The 12,716-nt window shown below is 38.2% G+C and overlaps 1 protein-coding gene across 1 annotated transcript; it reads left to right on the forward strand.

Annotated features, from left to right (window-relative positions):
- The first annotated feature begins 1,563 nt into the window (after positions 1–1,563).
- LOC142163598 (uncharacterized) lies at positions 1,564–2,642 on the forward strand. The gene is made up of 2 exons (XM_075220876.1): positions 1,564–2,280; positions 2,476–2,642. Exons 1-2 carry the CDS (start codon positions 1,786–1,788, stop codon positions 2,572–2,574), a joined length of 594 nt encoding a protein of 197 aa, XP_075076977.1. The 5' UTR covers positions 1,564–1,785; the 3' UTR covers positions 2,575–2,642.
- Positions 2,643–12,716: the final 10,074 nt, after the last annotated feature.

Below are 12,716 nucleotides of genomic sequence, written 5' to 3' on the forward strand. Positions count from 1 at the left end.
TAAAGATTTTGGAATAAACGGAAAATACTCAAAAGTGTAAGACAACAACAGAAATTTCTGACATTTGTTGACCACCAAAGTACAAAATATTTTTTAACAGTAGAGATCTTACGCTAATTATATTTTTTAACATTTCAACAAAATATGATTATTATCATTCCTATCCTTAAGTTTACTTTATCGCACATCGCAAATTAAATGGGAAGAACTTAGTGTTTATTCTACTTTATTATTTCTTATTTTTATATTCTAATGATAATGCAATGGTTAAAACCCCTTAATTAATTGATAAATATAAAAAATAATTTTATCCATTAATCATTAATTATTATAATTATTACCTTTGATGAGATTGACAAACGATAAGTAAACACCATTTAGTAAAGTTTTCAGTCGACAACAGAAATAATATAATTATTCTAATAACAGACTTAACGGTCAGGCTACCATAAACGATACTTCCTCCTGACTTTCCATATCTTAAATTCGATAACGACATAAATGATTCCAGACAAAAAATTACTCGTTCATCTAATTTTCCAATAAAATAATATAGTATGAATTTAGTTAATGGAAATTTATAACAAAATTACACTTTACCCTAAAATTAAGAAATTGATCGTCTTTGTGGATTTTGGAATAAAGGAAAAAGTAATTAATTTTCAAAAGTGTAAGACTACAACAGAAATTTCTGACATTTGTTGATCACCAGAGTCCAGGGTACAAAATATACCCTTGTAGTTTGTAGCAATGTAAATTGCATCTAGGAAAGATCTTACACTAATTAATTAACTACATTCAACAAAATATGATTCTTATCACTGCTATTCCTTAAGTTTACTTTATCGCACATCGCAATTGGGAAGAACTTAATTTTTATTCTACTTTAATTATTTCTTATTTTTAATTTTTAGTGATAACGCAATGGTTAAAAACCCTTAATTAATCGATAAATATAAAAAATAATATTATCCATTAATCATTATTACAATTATCACCTTTGATGAGATTGACAAACGACAAGTAAACAACACCATTTAGTAAAGTTTTCAGCCGACAATTAAAGGACAAAAATAATATGATTATTGTAATAACAGACTTAACGGTCAGGGCTGCCATAATTGACAGTTCCTCCCGACTTTTCACATCTTAAAATCGGTAACGACATAAATGATTCCAAATAAAAAATTATATTACTCGTTTATTTAGTATTTTCAATAAAATAATGTATGAATTTAGTTAACGGAAATTTATTTATACTTTACCCTAACAATACATTTATCTCTTCTACATAGCTAGCTTTGCAATATTAGATAAAATAAAATAATAAAAAACCAAATGCATGGTAATCTAGCTCTTCTTAATGTGCAAGTAAATAATAATAACATTATTTTTTTTCAATAATATTGTTACTTTTCAGTGTTATCTTAAAATAATGTAATAACAGCTTAAAAAGGAATAAAATTTAAAATGTAGGAAATAGTGATCACTTCCACGTTTAAATAGAGAGTGTAAGTGGTTGTTTGGACAGAAGCAGAAAAGTAACGGTGCCATCCTCTTATATCTATCATCTCTACTTGGCCTTTGCTCAAACAGTCTACTCTCTTCTTTCTCCTCCATTTCATTTTGTATCGAAAGAATCTTTTCTCACATAAAATTACTTTCTGTTTCTTTTTTTTTTTCTACTCTCTTTGTCTTTCTCTTTCACGGAAGCTGTTCATGTAATTTCGTTTTCAAAGATTTTTCTGTTAAATTTTGAGGACAAGACCTAGCTATAACAAATTGATGGATTACCATGATATATTCTATGAACTTGATCCAATTTTTGATGGTGATGAATGGGATCATCGTCTAGATGGGAAGATTTCAAGTGATGATCAAATCCGCAAAGGTGTTCATCAATTTCTTAATGAGGAATTACAACAGAAAGCTAGTGATGATGCTTCGCTAAAAATGGACATGCAAGAAAATGGTGTAGAATTACAAAATGGTGATGATAAAGATTTAGAGATCTTGAAAGTTGAGGTCAATGGAAAAAAAGAAGCTACTGAATCTGTTATTAAATCCCAGGTGGAAAGAAGAACTAACCCTAGAAGGGTAAATAGAAGGGCAAATAAGGCTGCAACTAGTAGTACTTCTTCAGCAGATCAAAGTGGAAATTTAGAGGAAAAAAAATGCAAACGTGAAAGGATTAATGCTGAGGATTTCATCTTACCTAAGGGGTGGATGATTGAAGTTCGAGTTAGGAAAAATGGAAGCACTTCTGGCCACAAAGATACAGTAATAAATAAGACATTAACATCCTCTTTAATTCCTGTACTTGTTATGGAATTTTCAATTAATTTGCTTTTAGATCCTTAGACATATATCTTCTTTGCATGCAACAATCTGATTTAGAGTTAAATCAGAATATTAGGTACACTAATGCGTGACTGGTGATTAGAATTAACTTCTTATTATGGTGTTTTGTTGCAGTACTACATTGAGAAAAGTACGAGACATGTTTGCCGATCAAGGATGGAAGTCCTTAGGTACCTACAATCCAAACAAAGGGTATGTGAAAATTTTGACTAGTGTATATACTTAAAGATAGTTAAATAGATTTTAATTAATTAATTGATGACAGTTTATAAATTGATAAATCCATCAGAGGGTATGTGAAGAGTGAAAACTTTGTTTATATGCTTAATACTTAAGGGTACTTCTTTAGTTGATGGAACTTTCATGACTAAGTTTATAAAATTGATAAAGGTTGAGGTATGTAGCTATATATACATGTCGTGTATATATAGTCCTTCTCGGGGCTGGATCACAAACTCAAGTGTATATCTTGTAAGTTGCTTTTTAACGTTTGCGATGTTTTCAAAGTATTGTATCCATTTGCAGGAGCAAAGCCAAGTTCAAGAAGGATGAAAGGTCAAACAATTGCGACTGTACAGACTATTTTAGTTTTTTCCCGTCATGTATAAGTATAACTGGGTTGTCACGTGTTGGAGTACATCTTTTTCCTCCTGAGCTAATCCTTAAGGATTTTATCTAATTTTCATGTCCAAGCAGTTAAGTCAATATCATATATTGATCTCTTCGATTGATACTCAGGAAATTGAGGGTTTAAACTGTATTAATCTCAAAACCATTTCAAGTTCATGCTAATCAAATAAGTAATGCTCGTAAGTTATCTTTGATTATTAGGCTTACTTGAAATAGAACGGTTATGTGCAATTTTTCTTTGGATAATTAGCTAGCTCTAGGGGTGGCAAAATGGTTAAAAGAAAACAGTTAACCGCCCATATTATCCACTAAAAAATGAGTTGGATAATGAACTTTTTAAAAACGGGTCAAATATGGATAAGAACCATATTATCCAGTTAGAAAATGGATAACCAATGGATAATCAATATGTCTAACTTTTACATTTGCAAAGCCTCAAATTGAGGGTTCCTCAAGTTAGGGAGACTAAGAATTCTCCCAAAAGTGATCATATGCAAGAAGTCATGGATAATATGGTTATCCATATTATCCGCAGGTGAACCCGTTTTTTATCCATATTAAATATGGGTCAGATTGGATAATTTATCTGTTTTTTCATTACCCATTTTCGACCCGAACCATATCCGACCCGACCAGCCCGTTTGCCACTCCTAGCTAGCTCATACTAATTTTCTTTGAAGGAACATTGATTTCTTGAAAGTTCAATTTTCTCAAAGATTTGTAGCTGATCTTACTCTCCGAACTCGGTTGAGCACCGGTCGCGCTCCTCGAATTTTGGGGCGTGACACAAACTCGGGTCAAACTTTAGAAATTCAAGCTTTATAAAATCAAAACTTTTAATTTTTCAAAAACTAAAGGAAAACGTGCCTACGCACCTCGGAATACTGAGCTTCGCCCCATGCGCACGGCACCCTGAGGCGCTACTTGCATGATGCTCCGCCGTTCGTTGCCAAAAGCCAATGTTTGCCACGAGCGGTGTCACCGCCAGGCGTACTACGAGCCCACACGAGTACTTGCCACCGCGGTTTGCGAACATCGGGGACGTAGCACGGACATTATTGGTGGAGAAGAATGAAGAAGGACATTGTGGGATTTGTAGCTCGGTGTCTCAATTGTCAGCAGGTGAAATATGAGCATCAGAGACCGGGTGACTTGCTTCAGCGGATGGATATTCCAGAGTGAAAGTGGGAGCGGATCACTATGGATTTTGTAGTTGGGCTCCCACGAACTTCCCAAATAGTCTAAATATCTACTACTATATCTTAAGGTACATATTATATGTTAATGTGATATTTGACGAGGCCAAAACCATAAGAACATATATAAGCAAAACCAGATACGAGCTGTAGAAAACCTCTTACAACCTCTGTAAGTTTTCTATATTTTTGATTGTATGCATGCAAGTCGTTCAATGTATATAGTTCGGTTCGGATATTCTTTGAGCTGTACAAAGCCTCTTACTTTTGTGGTTATGGGATATTCTTCTTCCAGTACCCCTCAAAGCTCAGTCAAATGCTTCGGTTCTTTTCCTTTCTGCAGCTTACACAATATGTGCTTAACTCCTCGAGTAATTGATCTTTCCTTGCTAGCTATTCCACAATTTAGGTATTGGGTATCTACCACATACAACTCGTTTAAAGCTGGTACACACGGCTTGATTTATCTTCATCACCCTATTCATTATTTCTTCAGACCCTTCAACTTTTCTGAGAAATCAAAAGTAAATAAAAGTCAAGTTGAAACTAAAGATAGATGGAACTAAATAAAGAAAAATTCACATAAAACATACGTACGTATACACCACAACATGAGTTTCACCCTTTTGGATTACCAATTTGGATTCTGTCGGGAAAAAATAATATCCCGCCCAAGAATAATATCTACGGTAAATAGCAATAACACAAGAGAGTAACAACGATACCAAATCTTTTAACGGGGTAAAATACAATATCCGAGTGTAGCAAAATTACCACTATATATAATAGTATAACTTGGTAGCGTCAAAAGACTACTACAACTTCAAAAAAAATAACACTCTTTATATTAGATACATCACTACAATATTATTCACACTCAATGTTTATCTCACAGACTACACTCTTTATATTAGATATATCACTACAATATTATTCACACTCAATGTTTATCTCGCATACTACAAATTGTGGAGTACTCTCAGCTTAGTGCTTCTGTCTCGTTTTGGTGTACTTGAAATGAAGAATGAAGGCTTCTATTTATAGCCAAAGTTTCCATCCCTCGTAACCAATCAAATTTGATTTTACAAAAAATAGATTTGCCTTTTTGATAATCGGATTTGGCTTTGTCAAATCGGACTTGTCTTTGCAAATTGCACAACCTGTTTCAGCCTATTTTCTTTTTCTTTTATTTATTTTAAATGGGTCCCACAGATTCCTCGGGTAATCATCTTACAAGAAACAAAGTTACGTTCCACTACTTTATAAACTCTCTTTGCAGCAGCATGGATCGGAGTGGCTTCTCATCAAATTCCCCCATTCTCTTAACACATATAAAATTACAGGAGCATAAACTCAAGCGCTGATTAGATATTAATTAAGCGATGCAATTTTAAATTATAACACCTTGCAATTACTACTGCAGATTCTATTTTTAGATGCCAACTTAAGATCAGAAATTATTTGCACTTCCTTGCAGCAATAACAAGCTCTTGGTGCATATTGCTTCATTAAACAACAACAAATATTGTATACAGTCGAAATTGAGCTCGCCTACGACATGGTAGGTCAGGCTCGGAACGTGGCAATGAAGGACTGAAGATCAACCCCAAATCCCACTGGGCCAAAATCCAGGGTCAGAACGCATGCTTTTGAGAATATCGAGGCCGTGATCCTGGAATCGACCTTGGCCCCGAACGAGCTCGAAGAAATTGATAGCATAGCCAACACAAGACCGAAATATCCGTGACCGGTCAGATATTGCGGCGGGAATCTCGGCACGTATCAATAAGGAACCATCGATCAACAAATCAAGAGATTGTTTTACTTTTTATAGAATTGTATATAAAGTATGACCCCTCTACTATATAAAAGGGGGCCTGATAATTCTTTTGACACATTTTAACACGCATTCCAAAGCAATACATTATTATTTCTCTCTTTAATCTCTTATTCTTCTGTATCTTGATACCGATCGAAGTACATCCAGTTCGAGTGTGACTGACCTTCTAAGACTGTAACTGTTCAGTTCGTGTAGTTTGAATTTACTTTGTCATTGTTTATTTCAATAGCATTTCTTGGTCTGGTGTGGCTAATAGATGACAGAAGGATGGCGAGTTTTTATTGGGAACCTAGCGGCGCTTTGTGTCAAGTTAATCTGTATATCCTTGAAACCACTTACAAATTCAATTGTTATCCGATTTGAGGCAAACAGTTTGGCGCCTACCGTGGGGCTAAGAATAATAGTTGTTATTTGATAGAATTTTCCATAACACACAATACTTTACACTTGTTATTTGAAGTGCCTCTAATTCCAGGTTAAAGCTCAAAATGTCAAACTCACAATCCGCACTCATATATGTTGACAATGAATCCGTCCATCACGGTAAAAATAACAACATAGTTCCTAGTGACAGTGTACCGCCGGTCGATCCCATCAAAATTTTGATCGCGAACCCGATTGATGCTAACTCACATGTGGCCATCGACACAAATCTCCCTACCAACCCCGCTAATAGTGTCCGTGGTGGAGCCCGATCGGCAGCTCAAAATACACAAAACATTGGAGGAGATGGGATCAATTTATGGATGATCTTCGAAATGTTGCAGGCTCAATAGGCAGTGATAGCCAGTTACAGAACCAAAGCCGCGCACCGAGCAGAATTGAACTCGATCCATCCCGGGAAGTCATCCGCAGGGATGAAACGGTCCCATAGAGCCCGAATTAGAACGAATCGGGGACTAACCTCGAGATCATAAAGATGGTCAAGGAAATGACAAAACGGGTTAATGACAAAAAAGTAGAAACCTACAATTCTAGGGCCGATCAAATCCCAAGAGCGTCGTTGATATTGAAAGGCCTGGATTCCAAGAAGTTCATGCAAAAGCCTTTTCCTCCGAGCGCGGCTCCAAAGGCGATCCCTAAGAAGTTCCGCATGCCCGAGATTCCTAAGTACAACGGAACGACCGACCCAAATGAGCATGTAACCTCCTACACATGTGCCATCAAAGGGAACGACTTGGAGGATGATGAGATCGAGTCTGTCTTTTTGAAAAAGTTCGGGGAGACCCTATCAAAGGGAGATATGATATGGTATCACAACTTACCTCCTAATTATAATGACTCGTTTGCTATGCTTGTAGATTCCTTCATAAAAGCACACACTGGAGCTATTAAGGTCGAGACCAGGAAGTCAGACATTTTCAAAGTAAAATAGAAGGATAACGAGATGATCAGAGAATTCGTATCCCGGTTTCAAATGGAACGGATGGACCTTCCACCGACCGCTGATGTTTGGGCAGTTTAGGCTTTCACCCAAGGACTCAATATTCGGAGCTCGTTGGCTTCACATTAGTTTAAACAAAACTTGGTAGTATATCCGGCTATCACTTGGGCCGATGTCCATAACCGGTATTAATAAAAAATCAGGGTCGATGATGATCAGCTTGGGCCCTTTTCAGGTCCGTGTATCCTGTCAGAACTATCGATTAACAAAGATATCGATCATTAATCGAGATTAAACAGTGATTGATATTAGCCGTACAATGGAGATCGAAGAACTAGTGGGTCCGGACGAAACTCTATAAGAAATATAAGTAGAAATGATCGAGGTTAGAGCAACCGGGGACTCATGAGCAAAAACAACTTCGACAGGCCCATCGGGCCTAAAAAAGCATCGAGATTATCGGAGTATAACTTCAACGTCGATGTTACCGCTATTGTATCTACCATCGGGCGCATCAAAGACACCAAATGGCCCTGAACTTTACAGCCCGATCCATCCCAAAGGGATCTCAACCAAATATCACAACACTCATGGACATAACATAAGACTTCCAACAAGAGAAGAGGTGGCCCGACTGTTCAACAACGGGCATCTCCGAGAGTTCCTGAGTGATCGTGCCAAGAACCACTTTAGGAATAGGGATTCTAATAAGCAAATCGAGTAGGAGGAACCTTAGCACGTCATTAGTATGATCATCGGTGGGGTCGATATTCCCTAGGGGCCGATGCTGAAGCGCACCAAAGTATACATCACGAGGGAAAAACAGACTCGAGATTACGTACCAGAATGAACCTTGTCTTTCAACAAGGAAGACGCTGAGGGAATCGTGTAGCCCTATAACGACGCACTGGTAATATCGGTACTCATAAATAAATCTCAAATTAAGTGTGTATTAATTGATCCAGGTAGTTCAACCAACATCATTAGATCAAGGGTCATGGAATAACTCAGCCTATAAGACCAGGACGTACTTGCGGTCTGAGTCCTAAATAGGTTCAACATGGCATGTGAGACCACTAAAGAGGAGATAATATTACTGGTGAACATTGTCAGAATCGTGTAGGAAGCCAAGTTCTATGTAATCGAAGGGGATGTGAGATACAACGCTTTATTCGGGAGGTCATGGATTCACAACATGAGAGCAGTACCCTCGACAATGTACTAGGTGCTGAAATTCCCAACACCCGAAGGAGTCAAAACAGTTTATGGGGAACAATCGGCTATCAAGGAGATGTTCGCAATCAATGAGGTGATCCCGGCATCCACACTTTCAACATTGGGGGACCCTAATTGGATGGTCAAAGACGGGGCCAAATAGCAATCGCCGATACCAGCCTCGATAGGATCGGAGGAACGAGAGGTAGACGAGGACGACGACTATGGAGTTCCCAGATCTTTTGCAGCCCCTGATGATTCTGATGCTACCAAATCAACAGTCGAGGAACTAGAGAAAGTCGTACTAAGTGATCACTCGCCCGATCGAAAGGTATAATCTCCAAGCTCAGGAAAAAATTCATTCAATTTCTCATAATTAACGAAGATTGTTTCACTTGGTCCCACCTCGACATGGCAGGGATCTCGCCGGAAATAACCACTTACAAACAGAAGAGGAGACCCCAGTCCGAGGCGAAAAATGCTTTCATCAAGGACAAGTTATCTAAACTCCTTAAAATAGTGTCCATTTGGGAAGTTAAATACCCGTATTGGTTAGCAAACGTAGTGGTAGTCCCTAACAAGGGGAATACATTAAGGATGTGTGTAAACTATAAGGATTTGAATAAGGCATGTCCCAATGTCTCCTTTCCTTTGCTCAACATCGATCGCATGATTGATGCCACCGCCGGCCACGAGATCCTCAATTTTCTCGATGTCTACTCGGGGTACAACTAAATACAGATGAACCCGGACGACCAGGAAAAAACCTCCTTCATCACCAAATATGGAACATACTACTATAACATGATGCCATTTGGATTAAAAATTGCCAGTGCCACTTACCAATGCCTAGTAAACCGGATGCTCGAGGAACAAATAGGAAAATCCATGGAGGTTTACATTGACGATATGTTGGTTAAGTCCATACGAGAAGAGGACCATTTGAAACATTTACAGAAAACCTTCAGCATATTGAAGAAATACAATAGGCAAAATACATAAGTTGGCACCCGAACAATGGACCAAATCCCTGTTACACACTTTCTGTGGACACAAATAATATTACATACTCAACCTTTTAAAAGTGTGTCTAATACACACCGCTTTTGACCAGGACTCAGCATGTGTAAAGCACCATGATAGAAGCGCGTCTACTAATAAAAATACTGTCTAATTATTTATTTTATGCCATGTGTCTGCAATCTCCTCATCTTCCCTACCCTTCCTCTATCTCTCTCTTCCGCCATCCAACACCTCCCCCAATAAATCCCTTCTTTTTCTTTTTCTTTCTGATTTTCTCTTAAATATACATATTTTGCATTAATCTCAAGCTTCCAATCTATTTTGAAGAGGAGGCTGAATTTTTTATTCTGAAAGTTGGTGGTGGCGATGGCAGCCATGGAAATGACAAACACAATTTTGGAAGAGAGCTATAAATGAAAATAGTTCGTTTATGTCTTTGTTGATGTAGATAAGCTTCAATAGATATGGTACCCAAGCAGTTGTAATTTTTGATCTACCTTTGCCATTGTTGCATTTTTTTTAACAATGGCCTTGTTGTGGTGATGATACGGTAGTATGAGCCATGGCTTATTGGCTTTTGATGTTTTTATTTCTTTCTGGGATTAAATCACTTGGGCTCCTAATTTTTGGGTTGAATTGTGTGTTCTAATTTTTTGGGTGGTCCGTGGAGGAGGAGATGGAGGTGGAAAAGATGGGGTTGGAGAAGATGAGGGTATATGTGTAATTTTATATTTTTTGTTTAATTTATTTATGTTAATGACACGTGTCACGACCTTATTGGTGCGTGACATTACCCATATTTAGGTAAAGTGGTCAAGAAAAAAGTGGGGTGTATTAGACACACTTTTAAAATGTTGAGTGTGTAATATTATTTGTGTCCACAGAAAGTGTGTAACAGGGATTTGGTCCATTGTTCGGGTGCCAACTTATGTATTTTGCCAATACAATATGAAGCTGAACCCTAAAAGTTATGTCGTCCTTTGATGGTCACCTGCAAGTGTTAGTTCAAAATACAAAAAAGTAGAAGGAATGAATGGGTCGTACCTTAGTAGTTATATCGCTTCAAGTGAATTATATTCCAGTTGATCGGTAGTTGCTCACCGTTCATTTTTCCGAGTTTGTACGATCTCTTACTAGTGATTTTGATAATAAGGACCTTCCTAGTTCGGTCCCAACTTCCCTTCGTTCGGGTTCCGGTTACTTAGCGTGATCTTCCTTAACACCAAGTCCCTGACATTGAAATGTCGAAGGTTGACTCTTCGATTGTAATACCTCTCGATTCGGTGCTTTTGGGCGGCCAATCGGATAAGGGCGACTTCACACCTTTCATTTAATAGCTCCAGGCTTGTATTCATAGCCTCGTCATTCGATTCCTTGATTGCATATCGGAACCTAAGACTTGGTTCTCCGACTTCGATTGGTTTTAGAGCTTCAGCGCCATAAACCAGCGAGAACAAGCTGGTCCCAGTACTGGACTTCGAGGACGTACATTATGCCCATAGGACTTCAGGTAGGATTTCCTTCCATTTTCCTTTTGGCATTGGTTAACCTCTTTTTGAGGTTTTGGAGTATGATTTTGTTGGTTGATTCTGCTTGTCCGTTCTCACTAGGGTTGTAGAGTGTTGATAGGATCATTTTGATCTTATGGTCTTCGAGAAACTTGCTTACTTTGTTGCTAATGAACTGCTTCCCATTGTCGCACACGATCTTAGCCGGCATTCTGAACCGACATACGATGTGGTTCCAAATGAAATCGGTGACTTCTTTTTCTCTAACCTTCTCATATTCCTGAGCTTCCACCCACTTAGAAAATTAGTCAGTCATAAATAATATAAATTGAGCCTTAACAGGTGCCCATGGAAGGGGACCAACGATGTTCATTCCCCACTTCATGAATGGCCATGGTGACAAACCGGATGCAATAACTCCATGGGTTGATGAATCATCAGAGCATGTCTTTGACATTCATCACATTTTCGTATGAACTCCTTTGTGTCCTTTTCCATATCGATCCAGTAGTAGCCAGCTCTGATTACTTTTCAAACCAATGATTCAGCACCTGAATGATTTCCGCAAGTGCCTTTGTGAATTTCCCTAAAAAAGGAACTCAATATCTCCTGGCCCTAGACATATTGCGAGAGGGCGATCAAATGTTCTTCTGAACAGGGTTCCTTCTTCGAAAAAACTAAACCAGACTGCCTTCATACGTAGGGCCCTCGATTCTTTTGGATCCAAGGGCAATTTTTTCAATTTTTAGATATTCTATATATTTGTTTCTCCATTCCGAAATCAGGCTCGTCAAATTATTCTCAACATGGCCTTCTCCCACTACCGATCTCATGAGTTGTCCGACCACCCCCGAGTTGAACTCATCATCCTCGACCGCCGACCCCAGGTTAGCCAGGGCATCGGCCTTACTATTTTAATCCCGAGGTACGTGTTGGAGAATCCATATCTTGAATCGATGTAATGTTACCTGCAACTTATCCAGTGTCACGACCCGGATTTCCCACCCTCGGAAGTCGTGATGGAACCTACTAGTGAAAGCTAGGCAAGCCAATTATTCCAAGTATTTAACTCTTTTCATTTTAATCCCTTAACGATTGTGAGTTAACACTTTATAAACAGCGGAAACAATAAAGCGGAAGAATGAAATGTTACAATTTAAAATAATACCGATACAAATTTATAAACATAAGCTACCCAGAACTGGTGTAACAATCTCACAGACTGTCTAAGAATACTACAAATAGGGGTCTGAAAGATGAATACAAAGCTGTTTTTGAAATACATAAAAGAAACAGAATGGAAAGATAGAAGGAGACGCCAAGGCTCGCGGACGCCTGCAGGACTACCTCGGGTCTCCGCCACTGGACTGAAGGCAACAATCTCACTGTGGTCCAAAAGCTGCAGCATCAGGATCTGCACACAGTACAGAGTGTAGTATCAACACGATCGAGCCCATGCGCTGGTAAGTGTCTAGCCTAACCTCGGCGAAGTAGTGACGAGGCTAGGACAAGACTACCAAATAAACCTGTGCAGTTATATCATGTATAGCAAGTAATAG

Source organism: Nicotiana tabacum, chromosome 8, assembly GCF_000715075.1.
Source record: "Nicotiana tabacum cultivar K326 chromosome 8, ASM71507v2, whole genome shotgun sequence".
NCBI classification, from domain to species: domain Eukaryota; kingdom Viridiplantae; phylum Streptophyta; class Magnoliopsida; order Solanales; family Solanaceae; genus Nicotiana; species Nicotiana tabacum.

What these genes read in the sequence shown, in the direction of transcription:
- LOC142163598 (XM_075220876.1), top strand. Translation starts at nt 1,786, where the DNA reads ATGGATTACCATGATATATTCTATGAACTTGATCCAATTTTTGATGGT. An exon ending in CTTCTGGCCACAAAGATACA is followed by an intron (nt 2,281 to 2,475) that starts GTAATAAATAAG and finishes GTTTTGTTGCAG; the next exon opens with TACTACATTGAGAAAAGTAC.